This window comes from Bidens hawaiensis, unplaced genomic scaffold (assembly GCF_021521415.1).
Source record: "Bidens hawaiensis isolate Kalapana, Puna unplaced genomic scaffold, B.hawaiensis_p1.1 tig00020828_1, whole genome shotgun sequence".
NCBI lineage: Eukaryota > Viridiplantae > Streptophyta > Magnoliopsida > Asterales > Asteraceae > Bidens > Bidens hawaiensis.
In genome coordinates, this window is record NW_027493209.1 from 134819 (window position 1) to 156060 (window position 21242).

The 21242-nt window shown below is 34.4% G+C and overlaps 1 protein-coding gene across 1 annotated transcript; it reads right to left on the reverse strand.

Moving 5' to 3' along the window:
* Positions 1-11009: 11009 nt before the first annotated feature.
* Positions 11010-15348, reverse strand: LOC143561853 (ras-related protein Rab7-like). Its single transcript, XM_077049823.1, has 7 exons — positions 15213-15348; positions 15127-15153; positions 14822-14921; positions 14569-14715; positions 13116-13196; positions 12899-13044; positions 11010-11296 (listed from the first exon to the last, which is right to left on the reverse strand). The coding sequence occupies exons 1-7, from the start codon at positions 15263-15265 to the stop codon at positions 11230-11232; spliced, it is 621 nt and encodes a 206-aa protein (XP_076905938.1). The 5' UTR covers positions 15266-15348; the 3' UTR covers positions 11010-11229.
* Positions 15349-21242: the final 5894 nt, after the last annotated feature.

Sequence of the window (21242 nt, forward strand, 5' to 3'; positions counted from 1 at the left end):
ATAAGGATCCATGTTTCGATAATGTATCAAAGTATTTCTATTTTTCAAGAACATGAATCGATCATGAACGATTGCCAATGGAATTGAAAATCGCCAACTTTGAATTAGTGATTTAAGATGGTGAAACATTTCTCATCAAAAGATAATTGTAATATAACCATGTACTTTACTAGACTACACCGCATGTCTTGATTAATTATCAAGTTAAACAAAGCTTCTTCATAGATTTTAGATGGTAAAAGGAGTTTAGCTCATAATGAGCATGATGATAAACATTAAGATGAATAATGATAACAAATACATTATTAAACTTGGAACAATCTAACCAATTATAGATGAATCTTCCTTCTTAATGATGATGGTGGTGGTTGATGATGACGGGTGATGGTGATGACCTCGAAGCCTTCAAACTATTCACTAGATCTTCAATGTGAGTGTTAGTGTGTGTTTTTATAAGTGAAAACCGGATAGAACTCTTTTCAAGGCACACCTCTCAAATGACACAAAAGCCTCTATTTATAGGCTGTCTGGAGGTAGAAGCACGGCCCCGTGCTTTCGTAGGCACGCCCCCATGCTTTTTAGTTACATGTGCTAATTATTTTTGTCATTTCTAGAAGGTAGGCACGGCCCCGTGCTTCCTGAGGCACGCCCCCGTGCTTTTTAGTGACATGTGCTAATTTTTTTTGTCGTTTCTGAGAGGTAAGCATGGCCCCGTGCTTCCAAAAGCATGGCCCCGTGTCCAGCTGTTCACTATTTGTCTTTTCTTGTAGATTTTTTGTCTTTTCTGAAAAGTGACCAGCAGCACGGCCCCGTGCTTCCAAAAGCACAGCCCCGTGTTTCCCAAAAGCACAGCCCCGTGTTTTCAGAAAGCACAGCCCCATGTTTTCTGAAGCACAGCCCCATGTTTCCTGAAGCACAGCCCCATGTTTTGCTGTTTTCTTTGGTTTTTCTTTGTTTTTTCATTCGTTTCTTCGTTTGAGGCTTGGATTCACCTGAAAATACATTTTAACATGATAAGTAGTTATTTTAACTATATTATACTATAGAAGTTGCAGTTTTTAGAGATTATTTGATACTAAAAAGATGTATCTTTTTATATACATCACATCCGTAACGATTGGCTCGGCACGCATCTTCACCGGGAAAAGAGAGTATTTAGCAGTCTTCTTGAGGATAGGTGTGTCCTTCACGCCGCGGATACTTTTTCCCACGCAGCCCCTGTCGTCGTACAGGGCATTTAGCATCGATCCAGGACCTGAAGACAAGTGCAGAACTCAATAATAGAAATTCAGAAATAAAAAGGAAAAAGAACATAGTAATAAAATTACGGCCGTCTAGCCCGATGAAAACATGCTCCATGTAAGGAGAAGGCCACAAGCGGCTTAAGCCCGCCCATACAAGGGCTTCCTCAGAAAGCGCCCGCATCAGAGTTGATGAGGAAGTCAGTTGGCGGAACCAGTCATGATTCTCATGGGCAGTCGGAGTAATGTCGAGAAGAGCATCGTTAACAGAACGGCGGACCATGGCGTCCGGCACCACGTCCTCAGAAAGCCAGAAGAACTTGTTTTTCCAGTCTTTAGAAATCGCCTCGGTCTCGTGACCGATGACCTTATCAGTCAAAGCCTGGCAAGTAAACCAGCCATTCCGACTGACCATTTTGTAAAATATAGCGAACCGGTCCAAGCGGGGTACCATCTCATGTGCCATACACACGAATTCATAGTGACGAATTCGCATGACGGAGCGAGGGTGAAGTTGGGATAAGTGAATCCCATATGCTTTTATCACTCGCATCAAAAACTTTGTGATGGGAAGGCGAAAGTTCCCATGGACAAAGTAATCGGCATACAAAGCCATCTTCTCAGGAGGTGTGAAACTGGCAATAGAGCCGGCAGAAGGAAACTCTGGTCCCCATTCCGGTGGAATACCATAAGTTTCAACGATTTTTTCATACTCAGACTGGTCCCATTGGACCTCTATCTCATCAACTTCAGACTGAACATTAGCCATTATAGCAACACTTGATGAAATATTGGGTGATTTCAAGAAAGATTAGGTGAATAATTGAAAGTTTCAGAGAAACAAAGTAAGTTTATATTCAGAATTCAAAGGCGATCAAACTTCAAAAAGAAGTTAACTCCCTCTATTTATACTCATCGCAATTAATACGATGGGATGCGAACAGTGGAGAGAGAAAAACCGCCCAATATACAATCACCACGTCACGCGGGAAATTCGAAAAAGGAAAAAAGTTGTACAGTCGGGTACAGTGACAGCTGTCATAAACGTCCTGTCACCTGCACACGCGCTTGCGAGTGGTCAATTTGTCCTTTTTCATGATTATCCACAACAACAAAAGATATTTCTCAACAACTTGCAGAATAAAAAATCCCCAAATACACATTAAGTCCAGAATTTCACCCGCATAAAGTATTTCACACAGAAGAAACACTGGACTGGGGGGACTTATAGAGGTAGGGTACTGAAAAGACCCAAATACCCTTAAGTAATACCCATGAGTCAACCAAGAGTGCATCACAAGTCACCCACGGGGCATACGAATCATCCGCATAACCATCTAAGAAATAAACACGTTTATGACGCATGCGGGAGTATTTAGGCACCCTCAGGAGTCATCCGCAAGGGGGAATACCATTCCGCGTAAATGACCACAAGGTAATGCCCCGGGACAGCTGTCAACAAACTAATTACCTTCTGGAAGTTAACCGTATCTTACCCTGTTGACCCATTGGATCTAGGACCCATTAAGGGGAGTAGATCCGTGTTTCTTCATTTCATATATCTTTTTTTTTCATGGGTTTAGTCTCATTCTACAACTCCATCTTTCATCAACCCTTGGGTTGTTGGATCCATGTAGCATCCCAAAATTTCAATAATAATATTTTATATATTATTTCCAGTTTAGACAAGTTACTTGGGTCGATAAAGAAATAATAAAATACTATAGGTGAAAAGGTAGTAGGCTAATTAGATGAGATTAATGATGGACTAAAAAGGAAAGATGGGCATACCCTCTTAAGGGCGGCCGCAAGCAAGAACAAGAATCCGAGATCAAAATCAAACCTTTTATTAATAGATCTTTGGGATACAAGCTAAATACAAGGTCAAGGTTAATAACTAAAGCTAGCTGTAACCTAGAAACATCAAAAGGTATATTCTCTATGATTAAAGGATACATTTTTATGAACGGTTTGTCATGAAACTAAACCCTAGAGTAGATCGGGTCTAAATGTTTCCTAAAAATGCAAACTTAATGATTAAAACGGACTTAACGGACTCATGGTTATATACGGTTCATAAAGAAAACCCTAGGTCTAGTTTAGAACGTTTTAAACCTATAAAGGTTTATGCTTTAAACTTAAAACGGATTAGATCTTGTTGAAGGGATGTTAACAGGTGTAAAACAGTTAAGGAAAATGGGAAATAGGTGGTTAAAAGTGTGATTGTGGATCGTTAACCGATTAAATGAGCCTAGAATGGGTTTAAGGATAGAAAACAGGAGATGGAAGCATCAGACATGGGTTCTCGGTGACCTGAACACGCCTGGGGTTCTCGGCCAACACAAGAACCCGGTCAAAATAGGTTCCTGGTCAACGAGAGTTCTCGGTCAACGAGAGTTCTCGGTGACCAAGGGTTCTCGGTCAGTTAAAGATTTCAGTAACCATGTGTTCTCGGTCAAAAACATAGGTTCTCGGTCAGACCAGAGTTCTCGGCCAGAACAGGTTCTCGGTCAACATAGTTTTCTGTTGACTTTGGGCCTGGTTAGTTGGGCCCTAAGGCTATGATGAACAATGGGCCTGATATACCTAATTGGCCCATATGTAACAATTAGACAAACAAGCCCAACTTAGAAAATGTGTTGGTTAAATAAAAGACCAACTTAGTTAACTATACGGTTAATTAACAAATACGTATTTAACAGTTAGCCGGGCACAGTTAAAGAAGGGAATAACAATTAACGGTGAACACAACAGGATCCAGGTGAGTTTCTAGCCCCACTTCCTTGTTATGTTTTCGGGGCTGTTTGCATACTCGATGTGATTTGTTAATACACTTACCTTAAGTGGTAAGTGTATGTCTTATATGATTTATGTATGAATGAATGCTTGATGATGCATGAACGATCTTCGGATATTACATGTATCGTCAAGGGATAGTTTAAAGATATGTTTGATATATATATTTATATATATGATATACAAATGATGTATGTACGTATGGAAGTTATAACTATGAGTGTAGAGAAAGGTATGAAAGGTATGGTTAGAAGGGAACGTACCCTAATAATATCCGCGAATGAATGGAACGGACCCTAATAATATCTGCGAATGCAGGGAACGGACCCTAATAATATCCTCGAATGTAGGGAACGGACCCTAATAATATCCGCGAATGTAGGAAACAGACTCTAATAATATATGTGAATGCTTTAGGACGGGGTATATGTATATGTGTGTGTATAAAAGGAAAGAAGAAAGGTATGATAGTATGAACGTACGAAGGAAGGTAAAGAACTATGTATGTATATGTACCTTCGGGTGCGTATATATGAATGTGTATGGACGTATTGTATGTTACCTGGTTAACTAGAACTCACTCAGCGTAGCTGACCTTTAGTATGCACGCAGGTGAGTAGAATGAGGCAGCTCGCTTGATGAGGACACATGGCATGGAACTGAAGATATTGGCCTCTCAAGGAAATGTTATGATGTTTTAAAAGACTATGTTTTACGTTTAAATAACGATGAATGTTGCTAAGACAAGATTTGAAAGTTATGTAATATGTTATGGTTGAAGTTTTATATTCCGCATAAATTTTTAATTAACTCTGATATTTAGAACTGTGTTTATGAGTAAATCCAACGTCTAAATGTGAGGCACTGGTAACGGGGCCTTACAATCCAAAACCATTATCAATGACTTTGTCAAGTCAATACTAGATAATTGCAATTAAGATGAGTTGTTATGATGTGTTCTTAACTTGTAAGTTAATATTGCCTCTAGTATGCCATATCATACAACTAGCAACCATTTGGCATTCGAGTCTAATCACTATATTAAATCGTTATGACCATTGTGTACTCCACGAGGTCACATATTTGAAATGTTTAGATAATAATCCTTATTGGTAAACCTTCCACGTTCAAATGCAAGATACCCCCCACATTTAAGTGTTAATGGATAACATCATCCAACTTTCAAATGGGGTAGTGAAAGGTTCTTTCTTTCTATAAAAATTTGATAAATCATATCAATTACCATTTCTACTACTTCTAAAGAGTAGTTTCTTAAATGGCTTCCCCCAAATTTCTTGTTATAGTTTGTTTACTTTACTTATGAAGACAACTCGACACTTAAGATATGAACAAGACCACGTCTTTGTATCAGTGATTCATAACACATGCCTTAGTGGTAGCTTCCTCCACTTTCTAAAGTTTAAGCTAAACTTGTCATAAGGTTGTTAAACCATCATAGATCTAGAATAAATCACCATCTAGAACATACCTAAAGAGTTTGAGGTCTTCTTAAGATCCTCACAAGTTATTTCATTTCCTTAGCTTAAATGAAAATTTCTTGTGTTGTTGATGTTTCAAATTTCGCGTTAATTAGTCTTTATAAAGAACCATAATTAACAAGTATTAGTCTAGCATGCTTTAGACCACAATACTTTAGCATGTGAACAGAAGATGCATCATTCTGATCCTTCACAGCAATTACAATATCACTTTGAAACACTCAACCCTTTGTTTAGACAAAATTATGAGACTTATTCACAACCCCCAAACCTTAATATTTAGGAAAGTCTCACGAGTAATTGTATATAGCGCATACATAACTTCATCATTCATTTAAGGAACATAACTTATTTTCCTTTGATCTCCAAGGCTTCATCATTGACTTATATGGACTTTGAACATAAGTCTTAATCCAAATCATTTTGATGAATACATTCATCATGATTAATGTTACTCATCTACAATTACCATTATGTTGATATAAAGTCAATTGAATTAACACTCAAGCTCTTGGTATTCACATTTGCATAAAATAATTTATACATTTGATTTTTTTTGTTTCTTGAAACTATTTATTGGGATACCCTCCCGAAATGAAAGATAAAACTTCCACATAGTTCAAACAAAGTGAATGATGGTAGAAACATCTATATGTCCATCGCTATTGTAAGCATATTATAGTAAATCTCTTGAGATTTACTTAAATTCAATTAAGTCAGTGAATTTTCAATGATGAATATCCAATGATTTAAATATCTCATTACAATATATTAATTCATATCTTACATTCACACTTAGTGAATTTCCAAGGAGTTAATACGTCATTAACATATATTAATTCATATGTTACAATTCACACTTAGTGAATTTCCAATGAGTTAATACGTCATTAACATGTATTAATTCATATGTTACAATTCACATTCAAAGAATTTCCAAGAAGTTAATACGTCATTAACATATATTAATTCGTATTTACTGATTTCCAAGGAGTTACACATCACTTTCTTTTTTTTTCATCTTAATATATTCACTTCGGTATTCTATTACCCTCTCATGATGTGATTATATATTTGATGTCTCGTCTTAGACTTTAATCTTCGCAACAACTCACAAGTTGTATCTTATACGAAATTATTTTTACACTATCCATCAAAAATCCATATGGATAATCAGGCAGCATTTACACATCAAATCTCAAAGTGTTATTATCTTCAACACTTTCATCATCCGTCATGAATCATCTCAGTGATATCATTTTATATTATGTATACAAGTACTCCCTCAAATAGAAATCCATGCAAACGTATCCTCATATCCTCGTTTCACTTTTGAAACCATAATCTTGAACAAATATGTTCAAATAACATCAACTTGTTACAATTACTACACTTAAATAGCAAAGCTTGAACAATCAATCTTGTTCACACAACACGAAGTTGTTTCCACCATAAAGTATCCTTGTGAACGTTATCTTAGTTTAACATATACTACTTTTAACAAGAGTAGCGAACCATTTTCTAAAACATATTAAAATATGCAAAAGTTTGTTTATAATAATTCTAAATCATTTCCTTAGTTTTACAAAATATTATATTATCAATATCAAAAAATTTATAAAATTAAATATCAAAAACTAAAACCTCAAACAGTTTTATATGATTTAGATTTAATATCTATATACTTAAACAATTTCTAGCACATGTGTCGAAAAAAAAACATGTTATAATGCGCACATTATAAAACTTAACATTTTGATATGATAACGTTTTCAAATTATAGAGTTTATAAAATAAACCATTTCTAAATGTTTCTAATGCACACACTAGAAAATTAAGTGTTCACATAAAACATTTTCAATCAGTATGGTTTTTAAAATAAACAAATTCCAACAAACATGTTAGAACTTAAACAATTCTAACGCGCACTTAATTGGAAAGACAATACATACATGAACCATTAAACATTTTGGCAAAACCTTTTAAATTGTTGGTTTTCTAGTGTATAGCCCAAAAATCGCTCCATTAACATCGAGTTAATGCTTGAATTATTAATAAGTTAACGAGAGGATAATGAACAGACACATGTGGAATCTTTTGTGCACTATTTCACCAAAACACACATGTACGTTTCACTACAATATTTTCTAACACATCCGTTAGAAAATTAACGTTTACACAAAACGTTATAAATAAATCGTATCTTACATGCATGTTAGATATTTAATTTTTACAAGAAACGAATGGTCCTACTTAAAACCATTTCTAACACAATTGTTAGACACAAACAATTGCAAAAATCGTTAAACAAAACTAATAAAATCTCAACGGTTTTCCAAGATCAGTTCTAACGCTATAGTTAGAATACAAACGATTACACAAATCATTTTCTAAAACCAAACGGTTGATCAAATATTACGTTTTGTAACACGGTATAGGATTTAAGATTGCATCATGATCTCTAAAATCCAAACACACCATGTTGTACTACGCACATAATTTCCCAAAAGAAAATATTTATAAGATTATAATATCTAAAATATTTTTATTTCAAACCATTTCGTGAACCCAAAATCCTTATAAATAAGGTTTTAAGACTGTAGCAACAATATCATGAAATCTGTTTTAAGATTGTAAGACTTGTAAGACATGGGTCACAACAATATTTAAAGTGATAAAATTAAATAAGTATAATGATAATCTCGTTATACAAGGGAAATATCGTAGTAGAATACCGTGTACAAAACCAAAACAAGAATAAATATAGAGAACAATTTATATAGATTCATGTCGATGTCTTTGGTGAGAACTTTACCAGAAACTTTTTCTTGACTCGAGTCTTCCACACGTTGAGTATCTTCACGTTCATCTTAGTTCTTTTTCTTGGTGTGGCTATAGATTCTTATTCCTAACCCAACTCCATTGGCTGCAACAATACATGAACATAATAATATATATTGAGCGTTGGTTGAGGCACGGATTCAATGCGCTTCCCTTAAAACAGATTCCGGGTCTCTGCTAAAGAGTCCGTCTGTCTCCCAGGGTACAACAGCCGAAGCAGCATGTACTGCCGGGAAAGGCTACACGCCCGAGGTTTCATCGGGTATATCGGTGTTCTTGAAAATGAATAGGTTAGAATAATGTGGTGAATGAATCAAGTAGAGAGTACTCCTCTCTAACCATATGGATTTTTGAGTGAACACCCTTCTTCTTCTCTCAAAAGAAGCACAAAGCCTACTAATATATACAATAGTTAAAAGTAAACAAGTGTCTCACTTAATAAGTGATTTAATGTTATAATAAAAACTCATTAAGTGTCATCAAGCCACTTTACTTAAGAGTTTGACCCAACCAAGAGTTTTATATTATTATTGCAATAATTAATTTTCATTCACTTTTTCAAAATTTTCCAACATATGTAACTTGATTTAATTTGTTTTCTTTGGAGTCATGTACAGCAAGGGAAACGGCTCTATAAATTTAATATAGAGTTTGTACAAATTATGTTGACGAGGAGTAATAACCACGAAGAATATAGTCAAATAACTCAAGTTAGTTGGGTCATGGATAAAATTGGAGGATATCTTACGGACCCACAGGTAAAAAAAACCAGAAAGCCTACCATAAAATTTTTTTTAAAGAGATTCAACACCATTAACAGATAGCAATTAAAGATTGCAAAATAAAATTGAAGATGATCTCCATAATAATCAGCGGCTAATCCACCCGTAGTTTTAGGGTTTTTACATCTATAATTTGAGACAATATTTTGTGAAATCATTTGGTTTGAAAGCGTTGTTAAGATTTTCTTGCATCATTGACCTCGTAAGATGATAATTGCTATGATTCTTTAATTGTGTTTAAGGTTGTGAATATTCTTAATCATATTGTGAAGGTTTTCCTTGCACCATTTACTTGTGATAGACGAATGTTGATGCCTTTCGTTATGAATTATTTGCTACCTAATTAACTGTTGTAAAGACATGAGCTCACTTTATAGTGTGTTACTCGAATTGCTTACAGAGCTTGAAGCCCGAGTGTGATTCGTTTCATAATTATTGTTTACAACTCAATTTTATTTCTTGCAAATTGTTAGACCATCTCCAATAGATGGTGTTTTTGTGGGTGTTTTTGTGTGCCATATGACACTTGGGCCCACAAAATACCTTCTCTCTTTTATATTCTCTCTCATCTCTCCTTCCACTCATCTCACAAGTTTATTCTTAATACATTCTTCACTAAGAATCTCACTTCACCTTCTCTCCTTCATATCATCACCTATCTAATTCACATCACTTATTTCTTCTCAAAAACACCTCAAGAATTCCTTATTGGATATGTTCTTACTTGTTTTCATTAAAACTCAAAGATAATTATTTCAAACCTAAATCATATTTGGTCTATACGACTACTCAAAAAGGCTTCATAATTATTAATCAATTACACTTAGATCATTGACCACAAACTCTTCGTGGTTCGACACCCTTCTTTCCCTAACTAGTTTAAGGTGATTAAGAACACATTTCTCTTTATCTTTGATCGGTCCGACGACGCCCAATCAGTATCGTCTTCTTCCTGACATTCACAATCATCTCTCCCTACTCCCATAACCTATACTGATTCTCACATTGGAAGATTGTTACATGAAACACCCCTTCCTAATTCCTATAACGAGGCTAAAGATGCTTTTGTTTTGTAGATCTAACTCATTGCATATAGAATTCAAGGCTATCGAAGGATTGATGCTTTTTGAACCCCAAGTCTAAATCCGCGTTTAGATCGGTTTTTCTTAATCGATCAACTACAATATCAATCATGGAAAAAATTGGAGAAATAAATTAGCTTCTCGATTATATACTATCATATAATTTCACTATATGTATTTTGTTGAGAAAGCAATAGCTTCTCAATTGTATGTTCTCTATTTCCTTTGTTTATAACATATTTAAAGAGTTCAAGTAATAAACACATCGAACACAAACACACAGAAAAAAAGGTTAAATAATAATAATAATTGAATTTCTATTTACGGATCCGCTTAACTGCTTGCTTTCTATGCATCCGGTTTTCAAATACAACTTCTCAAAACGATTACAAACTGCCAATTCGGTTCAGTTTAAAACTTTCTATTTCAAACTGGTATATGGATCAAATGATTAAATGAGTTTCAGTTTAGGAACCAGCTTCAGATCCTAAACCGATTTTGGTGTGCACTAGTGAAATGTGGTCATTGTGCACAAACTAAATTCATCCACTGTAGTTGACATCGTTGTGTAATACTGTAATGTCACATCATTTGATAAAAATTTATGAAACGTTTCTTTGTTTCTCGGTCGCTACAACTTGAATAATAATGTTACAACTTTAGTGTTCTATCAACTTTGAACATGCCTGGCTTTATTCATAGCTATTAAATATTCAAGATCAGATAAATAATTCAAACAGCGGTGGCAGGTGTCAAAAAATCAACGAGTCAACATGTAAATTATAGTGTTTTACACATCATGAAATATTCATTTAGTATAGATTCATAACAAATTAACAACAAAGCAAGCAAACCTTAAAAAATGAGTTCAAGGTTGATGAAAACAATTCAATAAAATCTTCCACAAAATTTGGTTTAGAGGAAAAGACACAAGTGAGAGCCAGCCTTAAGAATAAAAATGCCAAGGATGACGTGAGCAACAAACGTATTAACACGCACACCCACCTCCTCGTTGCTCTGTTTCTGGTACAGCCTCAGGAACACCTTGGAAGTATCTGTTCAACATTAATGCAACACAAACATATTAATCAGTTCATTTCAAAACCGATCGAGCGTACTTGTTTAGAACCACTAGTATATGTAGCATCTCAAATAATATCCTCAATGGTCAAATATCATAGTATTTTATACCCAGCTTGACCCGTATAGGATCACTAGTTATATTCAACTTATTACCCAGCCACCCGACCCGACCCACCCATTTTGCCAGATATACTAGCAGCCCAAAAGAACAGGCTGACTTCGAATCACTTCTAAGTCAACTGCAAGGTCTGCAGCCATGGACTGGTTAAAGATAGGTGGCTCACCAATAAGAGCTATTTGGGGGCCACATATTATAATCACAGCCATATCGGATATTCAGACCCGCCATTACACTCCTACCTATAGTTCCAAACTAATTCTACATATTTTCAACATTTGACACAGCTAAAATGCAGTAACATTAACAGTTGTAAAATATATTGCTACCAAATTATACTCGCAACTGATCTAGGACTAGATGCTATGCTACTATCTATGAATGGGTCGATTAGGGTTATATTTGAACTGAAATGGGTCAAACCAACCAAATTAGATAGAATTAAAAGGGTTAAACGGGCCAAGTGGTATTTCCCTTACATATATTATTATTATTATTATAATTATTATTAGCTTTTATATAGCTGTTAAACTGTGATCTTATTATTAATATTATTATAATTAGTAGTAGTTTTTATATAACTGTTAAACTTTGATTTCCTTTATTTTGCTTCATACACATGTACTTAGAGCCGAGGGTCTCTCTGGAAGCCACCTCTTTATTCCTTTGGATAGAGGTACGGTGTGCCTACATCCCACCCTCCCCAGACCCTACTTATAGCTTTGCTGTCGGTGGGATTTTACTGGGCATGATTGATTGATTGAAAAGGGCCAAGTGGGATGAAAATCACCTAAAGTTTGTTTTTAATACATATGCCCAGAGTCATTTAATAAAAGTCAGATTATTATTTTGATAATACAGTTTTGTAATCATATTAAGTGCTTATAAGGGAAAAGGGACAAAAAGGTGTGTTTGGGTCAACCCAACCTATTTCGACCCATGTTAAAAGTTTACACGACCCCTCTTACCCAAGATATATCCATTCATTGATAGTAGAATAGAAAAACATACATGAACTCCTACAAGGTTCTTATATGTGTATGTCTGTGTATATATAAATGAGATAGCTAATGCCGATCTATTCAACTATAACTTTATATATTAAGCCAAATACAGGTAGTAGCACTATGGCTGTAAAATTTAGTTCTGTGTAGCTGTTCTTTACAGATCCTAACTCACATTTATGCATCAAACAGATTTCATGTTATTGTCGAAAAGGTTAAGGATCTTGCAAATCCCTAAACATCAATCACATGATTGTAACGGTTAAGATGTTATGACCTCGACCACTAACATTTTATCTAAACTCCACAGGACCTGGTCCATACAAAATATTTTGAGACAATATAAATCATAAACTTTACCTCACATGTTTTTTTTTCCTATTGTCAGCCATATTATAGTCTCAAGTCTATTGTCAGCAATATATATGCATGTGTGTATAATGTGAACTTACATATCCTGCTCATGCTCGTTCGTCATTGCAGTTCTGGCAATAGACAGGAATGCAGCGTCCACATTATGATCTTCTTTTGCAGATGTCTCGAAATAAGGTATATTCCCTTTTGCAGCACACCATTCTTTTGCCTTCTTCTCGGAAACCTAAATTCATATTACTTTTAGTAAATTGCAAAAACTTAAAAGTTGAAAACGTAACTAATAGTGAAACTTACAACTCGGCTATTTCCCCCATCGATATCGATCTTGTTACCAAGTAATATGAAAGGAAAATTATCGGGGTCTGCTGGGTTTGCCTGAAAATAACAGAAAGCATCAGTATCGAATGAATGTTAAAAGTACATGTTACGTATTTCAAATCTCTAAAAACTTTATTAAGTTTAATTAACTAAAAATTAGAACAAATTCTTCCACAAAGCATATACAGTTTGTTTATCTTGAGCATAACACCCAAACACGAGAGTTCACAAAAAAACAGAAGGTTAAGAACAAAGTTTGATTAGCTTTTATGAAACAAATTGCAATATGCATACGCTTATAGCATATATACTTTTTCCTAAAATTAAAGTGATTATGAAAACATGCATAAACCAACATTATGGTTCCATAATACACAATATATCCACTGTAAAGAACAATCTAGCATTCTACCAAAAACGAAAGCCACCATCTAAAGATCTTAATTCTATGTAAACGTTAAAAGAGTATAAATCCATAAATAAGGAAGAACAAAACATGTAAATGACATAGGGCGTGGACCAAAAGAAGCACAGTAATACATGAAAGCATTAGCAGTAAGAAAGTCAAGATAACAGGTGTACAATCAGCATGGAAACTACCCAAAGATATACGACTTCTCTGGAATATGTATCTTAATAATATCTACTAACCGAGACAAAACTAAACAAAGATATATGTTCAATGACTGCATATATCTTAGAAAAGTAAAAGTAATGCATTCCAATTAGTCATGTGTTCTCTAGTAATTTCAAACTTAATATTTCGCAAATCAAAATTTCCAAACACAATGCCTTGACATGTAGAGCTAAAACACAAAGGATGGTATATGCAATATATAAACTTATACAGCAACAACCGTTTCCAAACACAATGCCTTGACATGTAGAGCTAAAACACGAAGGATGTTGAATACAATATACAAGCTAAAACAACAACCGTACCCTGTAAATCCCACAAATAACAAAAGCTATTGGTAGGGTCTGGGGAGGGTTGGATGTAGGCAAAATAGTACCTCTATCCATGAGTATAAGGAGGCTACTTCTACAGAGACCCCCAACTCCAAAAGAAATAGCATACAGACGCACATGTACTGATGTACCAATATCAAAACAAGTGATGACGAAGTGTCATAGTAAACAACAAACACACATAACATCCTAGGAGGCTAGGACACATATAGACATAAATACAATAAGGCAATCACAGGCAAAGTCCACCTAAGATGTAGTATAATCTAAAGCCCCGGAGACAAAGCTAAGACCCAAGAGTCTCATCCCCTAAAAGTCCTTAACCTTAATTCTACGTCTCCTATCATAGACCATGTCCTCAGAGGGTTGCAACTCTAGCAAATCATGCCTAATTCGCGTAAATAGTTATAACCTAAGAAAGGTTCTAGAAACAAAAACGAGACCAGTACTAAAAACGTACCTGTTTGAGAAATTCCTCATGCCAATTGTCAAGTGTATCAAAAGACCGCATGACATTCACATCATACACAAGAACACAACAATCCGCTCCACGATAAAACGCAACACCGAGACTCTGAAACCTCTCCTGCCCCGCGGTGTCCCATATCTTGCAAATAAAATTTCACAACCGGTCAACAAAAAATAATAATTCTAAAACAATCAACAAAAAAAAAAAAAACAAAACAAAAAAAACAAGTAAGAGAATAACTCACTTGTAAAGTAACAAGCCTGTCATCTATTTGCAATTCTTTAGTCACAAAATCAGCTCCAATTGTAGCTTTGTATTGCTGACTAAACTTCTTATGCACGTATCTTAAAACCAATTAAGTTAATCGAACCACATTCATTAACCAAATTAAATCCTCAATTACACAAACTTTGAAATTACATGAGCATATTCAGATTCAGATTCAGATTCAGATTTGATAATAAAGTGAAAAAAGTTGACCTAAATCGGCAGATTCCGATACTCAACTTTATCAATCAACAACATAATATTCAAAAACTAGTAGGATACTGATTCATCAATGACGTCTTACCAACCCTGAAAAAGACATCAATAAGTCAAAATAACGAAAACCCTAAAACAATATACATACATACCCACTGTCACCAAGGACGATGACCTTAAGCAAGGTTCTTCGTCGCATAGACATATTCTAAATCTAAATCTAAATCTATAGAGTGCACAGGAGAATAAAAGGGGCGCCAATTTCGATCTGTGGTTCTTCTGTAAAAGATTTATTAATATTGTGTTGTGACTGATATGTTTGTTATTGTTATTATATTATTCAGGTAGGCTACCAGGAAATGTATAAGTAGTAAAGCGGGATGTATAAGTTGTTGTAGCGTTAGTGGGTTGTTTTGTTATGAATGTTAATCTGGAAAGTGCTGTTGGACGTTTTGGGTGGGTGACCGTCGTCTCTTTTGTTAATGTTGTTATGTTTTTGCTTTACAGAACATCATTTTTATCATTATAGGAATATTGATAAATGTTTTTTTTTAGTTTTATTTTTGTGAACCATTTATGATAAGAAATAAATAGTTTTCAGTTTTCACAAAGATATGAACGTAACGAAACGTCTCTATGTCATGTCATATTGTAATGATTTTAGTTTTAGAAAAAAAAACAAAAATTTAATTATCATTTCAATGTTAAACCACGCTAACTAAGTTCTCTCAGACATTTTGCGTCACGTGACGTCCAATCAGCATTTCAATAGTCATTAAACAATTATTACTTTTTAAATTTTATAATATAAATTAAAAGGTGAAAAAGTATAATTAAATTTCACTCTCAAATTTAATTAGGTGTTTTGTATATAACTTTCACTCTCAAATGTCACTCAAAATGGTAAAAGGGGCGGTGTTCCCTGGCATTATGGACCCTTAACGCCACCCATAATTAGCCATTACCGATGGTCTAATAAAAGTTTTCATAAATTATTATTAGAAAGAATAAATAAAACTATAATAAATTTTGTTATTATTAAGTGAGTATTAATTTTTTTTAAAGAAAGTAAATGTAAAGATGCTCATAAATGGTACCAAGCTTCATCATGGTTCTTATTAAGTCATTCACTTTAACCATTTATAAAAAAGGTTCACATCATTGTCAAAAGGAAAAAGATTTACGTTAATGAGACTTGAATGGTATTGTAATAAAATTGAGTAGGCGTCTATGTTTTCTTACTCGTATGTATATTATTTTATTTTTCATTTTATTCGAGATATGTTTCAAATGCTTTTCAATGATTAGCTCGGGCATCATTACTAATCATGTTTCTCGAGTACATTTAGTCAAACACACACCTTGATTAAGAATTACGAAAGGGATGGGTTAATTGGATGAGAGTCAAATTAATGTTAGTTGACATTGCTACCAGGACATTTTAAAAAGTTATAGGAGTGAATGGCAACAATTCTAATTCATCACATTGAACATTCTTTTGCCTGTAATTAAGTTTTGTCTCATTGTGTTCTTAGTAAGGTTTTTAATGAGTCATCTTAATTGATCAGTAGCATCATCCACACTTCACTATGTTTTTTGACAAGATTTTTCACAAGGCAACATGCATGACCAAGAGCATTAAAATATAAGTTGATATCTTTGCCACTCGAGACATGAGATTGTTCCACAAGAAAAAGAATACAAAGTTCCAACTAGTTGGTTATGCTGATACAAGGTACTTATCAAACCCACACCAAACTCAATCTGAACATGCATGCATGGAGCTACAATTTCATGGCAATAGGAAAGCGGACAGTACTGTTAGTGACGACATTAAATCACACAGAGTTTATTAATCTAATGATGTTAAACGAGAATGTATATGACTAAGTGATTCAATGTATTTAACTCATTGTTTACGGGCTTTTAGGCTTTTGTGGTGTGTGTATACATTTGATGATATGAGAATTGCCTTTCATTAAATGAATACTCTCTCTCTCATATTTGTAAATTAATTAAGATATGATATAAGTCTAATATTTTCCATAATGAACCTTGAGGCGTTGTTTGTTTTTTCAAATGTAAAATGTTTGTAGTTTGCGGACCACGTCTATAGGCGTCTGTAGAAGAAGATGTGGACCAAACCTCTGTAGTATGTAAGAAGAAGATTGTTTGTTTTTTTAACGTCTGTAGTCTGCTAAAATAATTTGTGATGGTGTATGAACTTTGGAAGTGGATGGTGGTGGTAGATGGTGATAGTGGTAGTTGACGATACTAGTGGACAATGGAGGTGGACGATTGGTGGTGGGCGGTTTTAACGGTGGTGGGGGAGGACGATGGGGTGATGGTGGTCGACAGTGGTGGTGGCGGATGGTGGTTGGTGGTAGTGGACGGTGGTGGTGGCGTATGGTGGGTGGTGGTAGTGGACGGTGGGTGGTGGTGGCGTATGGTGAGTGGTGGTAGTAGACGGTGGGTGGTGGTGGTGGTGGTGGTGGACGGTGGTGGTGGCGGTGGCGCACGGTGAGTGGTGGCGGTGTTGAATAGTGGGTGTTGGTAAGATATAAAGAAAGGTAACAAAGTTGGATATAAACTTATTTTTTAATATATACCATAAAAGCTCTTTTCATTTTTTTTAATATTAAAACAAGCTGCCTGTCTTCATAGGCTTATGTATGTGTCCCCGTAGACATAAGTCTATTGCATATCTTTTAAGCAAAAACAACCGGAACCTGAGTTTTTACTAGTATTTTTTTTATAAAGAGTTATTATTACTATATAATAATAAAGGACTTTAGTGATGTTAAGCTCGATTGGGTCGCTTGGCGACACCATATTGATCATTGACATTTTTTTGTTACGGTACGTGTGAACATAATGAAAGCCGATCGAACGCCAACTTTGTTCTTTTTTGTTTGTTTTAGTTCCGGTAAGGCAACAAACGTGACGGAAACTGATCGAATTAGCCAACCGATTGTCAATTTTGTGTTTTTTGTTTGTTTTAGTTATGGTATGGTAACAAACATGAAGAAAACCAACCAAATTCGCCTAGACTCACAACCTCAATGCCCGAAACCAACAACACTCGGGTTTTACCACTCCCCTGAGTTTACCGACCAACGCCAACTCATTGGTCCACCTCAATTTCTAGTTCTTTTTCCTGTTCTTTTAGCTTCTGTACCGTAACGAACGTAAGCAAAACCAACCGGATTTATGTCGAGTTACCGCCTCAATGCCCGGGACTGACAATGCTCGGGTTTTATCCGTTATCCGGGTTTACTGACCAAATAAATGTTGAATATTTTGGTTTTAGTTCCGGTACAATAACGCACGTAACCGTAACCGATCAAATTCGTGTTGACTTACCGACTCAACGCTTGGGTTTTGCTATAGGTCGGGTTTTAACAACCTGCAGCTGCCTAGCGCAACGCGATTGATAAAACACTAGTTTATTTTAAAAGATTTGTACGATTTTTGTTGAATGGAACTTCGTCTTTATGTTGTGATTTTAGTTTCGGACACAATTGAAAATGCCATCAACCATTAACAAAGCTTCCATAATACTTTAAAAAATGCATTCAAGTTTCAATATCAATGTAAAAAGGTTTATAAATGATTTTGACTAGTAAGTTTTGTTTCCTATCTAGTAACTTTTAATTTTTAAGTTTAACTTGAGTAAGTAAACATAAAGAGAAAAGAAGCTGATATATTGTAACCGATATTTATAATTATCATATATTCAGCCATTCAATTAATTAATTTTCTTTTAATGAAAAAATGATGGTATTTAAATGAAGACTGAGATCTCGGTTATATTCATTCTTCAGTTTAATCATAAGGGCGTTCGAGTTTCACTACATTTGGACCTTTAACCGGATGAATTTTCCACATAACTGGAGATAACTTGATAGCGTTTAAAGACTCCGTACGATTGGATTTGGCTTGTTGACAGTGGTCTTTCACTCTTTTGCCATTAGGTCACCCCGTTTGAATTACCTAGACAATTATCTTTTTGTTAGTCATTCAAAAAAAGGGATGAATGAATTAATTTAATGAAAGTCAACATTGTGACAATGTCATAGAATGATAATGCTGTTTTAACCAACAATGCTACTAGGACATTGAAGATTACGGGAGTGAATATGCCATTTAATCAAAGTATGAGTCGTGTGAATAAAACTATAATTCACGGGTGCAAAATTTCTAGGATGTTTCATTTGAAAGTAACATCCATTCTATTAAAAAAAAACAGGGGCCAAATGTTTTACTCTAAATTAATAATGATAGGATGGAGAAAATAGGTCAAACAATGGAATTTTCCAATGGTATGTTCATGCACCTTCTTTGATTTATTGTAATTTTTTAAATAAAAACTAAAACTTTTATCTAGGATAAGGGTGTGAGAGTAAAACTTATACTTGACAAAAATCTCTATATAAAGTTCTAGGTTGACTCCAGTTTGTAATGTTACTTATTTTTTATTTCTAAATTATAATCTCTAAATACATTTTTTAACATAATTATATTGATTATTATAATATTTATTAGGTAACTGTATTTTATAATATATATTATATTGATTAGGATTTGACGAACATTGATAGGAAGTTTAAGTCCGACCTCGTTTATTGACAAAGATTTGATTTAGTTACTTGTTTAATCTTGAAATCTGGAACCAATTCAAGATCTAATGATTTGATTTTTAGTATCTTATGAACGACCAACTCATTACACCTTCATTCTATGCGATGTATTAAACCAAATCAACTTTGTATTGCGAATGAATTGCCTTGATTCTCAACATAATAACTTTTATTTTTTGACATGGTTTGGGCCATATCTTTTTTCACACAAAATCGTACCATTAGATTTTGAAAGTTCGGTAAAATGATGAGTTAAAAAATCATACATACTTTCGATCTTTCAAACTTTAAATTGTATGAAAGAGAGCCATTTTCATCCATGTTGTTTTTACCATTCCCGTTCAAAAAAATTGTTTTAGTCATTTTCGTCATCGTGGTTTCATTTTCTTGTCCTATCAGTCCAAATCACTAACTCCATTAGTTTCAGTCTGTTAAGTTAGTACAGAATGACAAATAATACCCTTTTAATTAAATAGAGTAAATTATTATTTTCATCCCTATGATTTGCTCACTTTTGTCAGATCCATCCTAAATAAACTTACTTTTAGCCATTTTCGTTCTCGTTGTTTCTAAAAATTGTAATTTTCATCCACTTTGCTAACACTATTAGCCCTATCAGTTAAGACACTCTAATTCAACAAGAGTGTCATTAGTCCTTACTAACACCATTTTAATAAATTTATATAATAATAAAAGCGGGAGAATTATGCTTTAATCTTTTGTACATTGTGCATGTACAAAGTAATATTCTTTTTTTATATAACTTATATTTTTTTTTACTTTTTGTCCTACACTTTTTTATAGTATACAAATATGTCACATTTTATTTTTAGTTGTCAACATTTTTCCACTTTCAACTTTGGTGTTTTATATTTTTCATCTTTCACATTCTTTTTTGTTTAACGTTTACGTTTGAATTTAACAAGTTAACGCGCTATAACACATTTGTGTGGTTGAACGTTATGTCTATTTTCCCGTTTAACAGCCACTTCGCAACTTGTAGATATTAAGTTGACTTAGTTATTTTTTTCTATACTTTATGTTCCGTTCTAATTTTTGTGTGTTAACACGATGCGATGAGCATGCGTGGTTCAACGTTTTTACATCTATTTTTTTTTCAGTTTTCTTAATGGTTAACGTTAGTTACTGGCTACGGGAGAGAGAATGGCGAACAAAGGCGGCAGTGGTGGTAACTCCGTGCTTTCGAGTGAGGTGGATACGTAAATACAGGGTTTTACACCTCCGCCGCAACGCGAGGGTACAAATACTAGTTATATATATTATCAGGATTCGTACACACGTTCTAACAAAATTAATTATAGAGAAATAATAAACGCACAAACCGATCCAAATCCATAACTTGGTTAGAATTCGTATGCGAAGTTTTAACAAATTAAAAGTAACATAAGTTTGGGGGGGTTTGTTGTCTACTTTTATAAACTTTAAGGAACGTAAGTGAAACAAAAGACGGCTTCGAGGATATTTCGCGATCTACATTAATATTATTATTCACTCGCCAAATATAATATAGACCAGTAAACG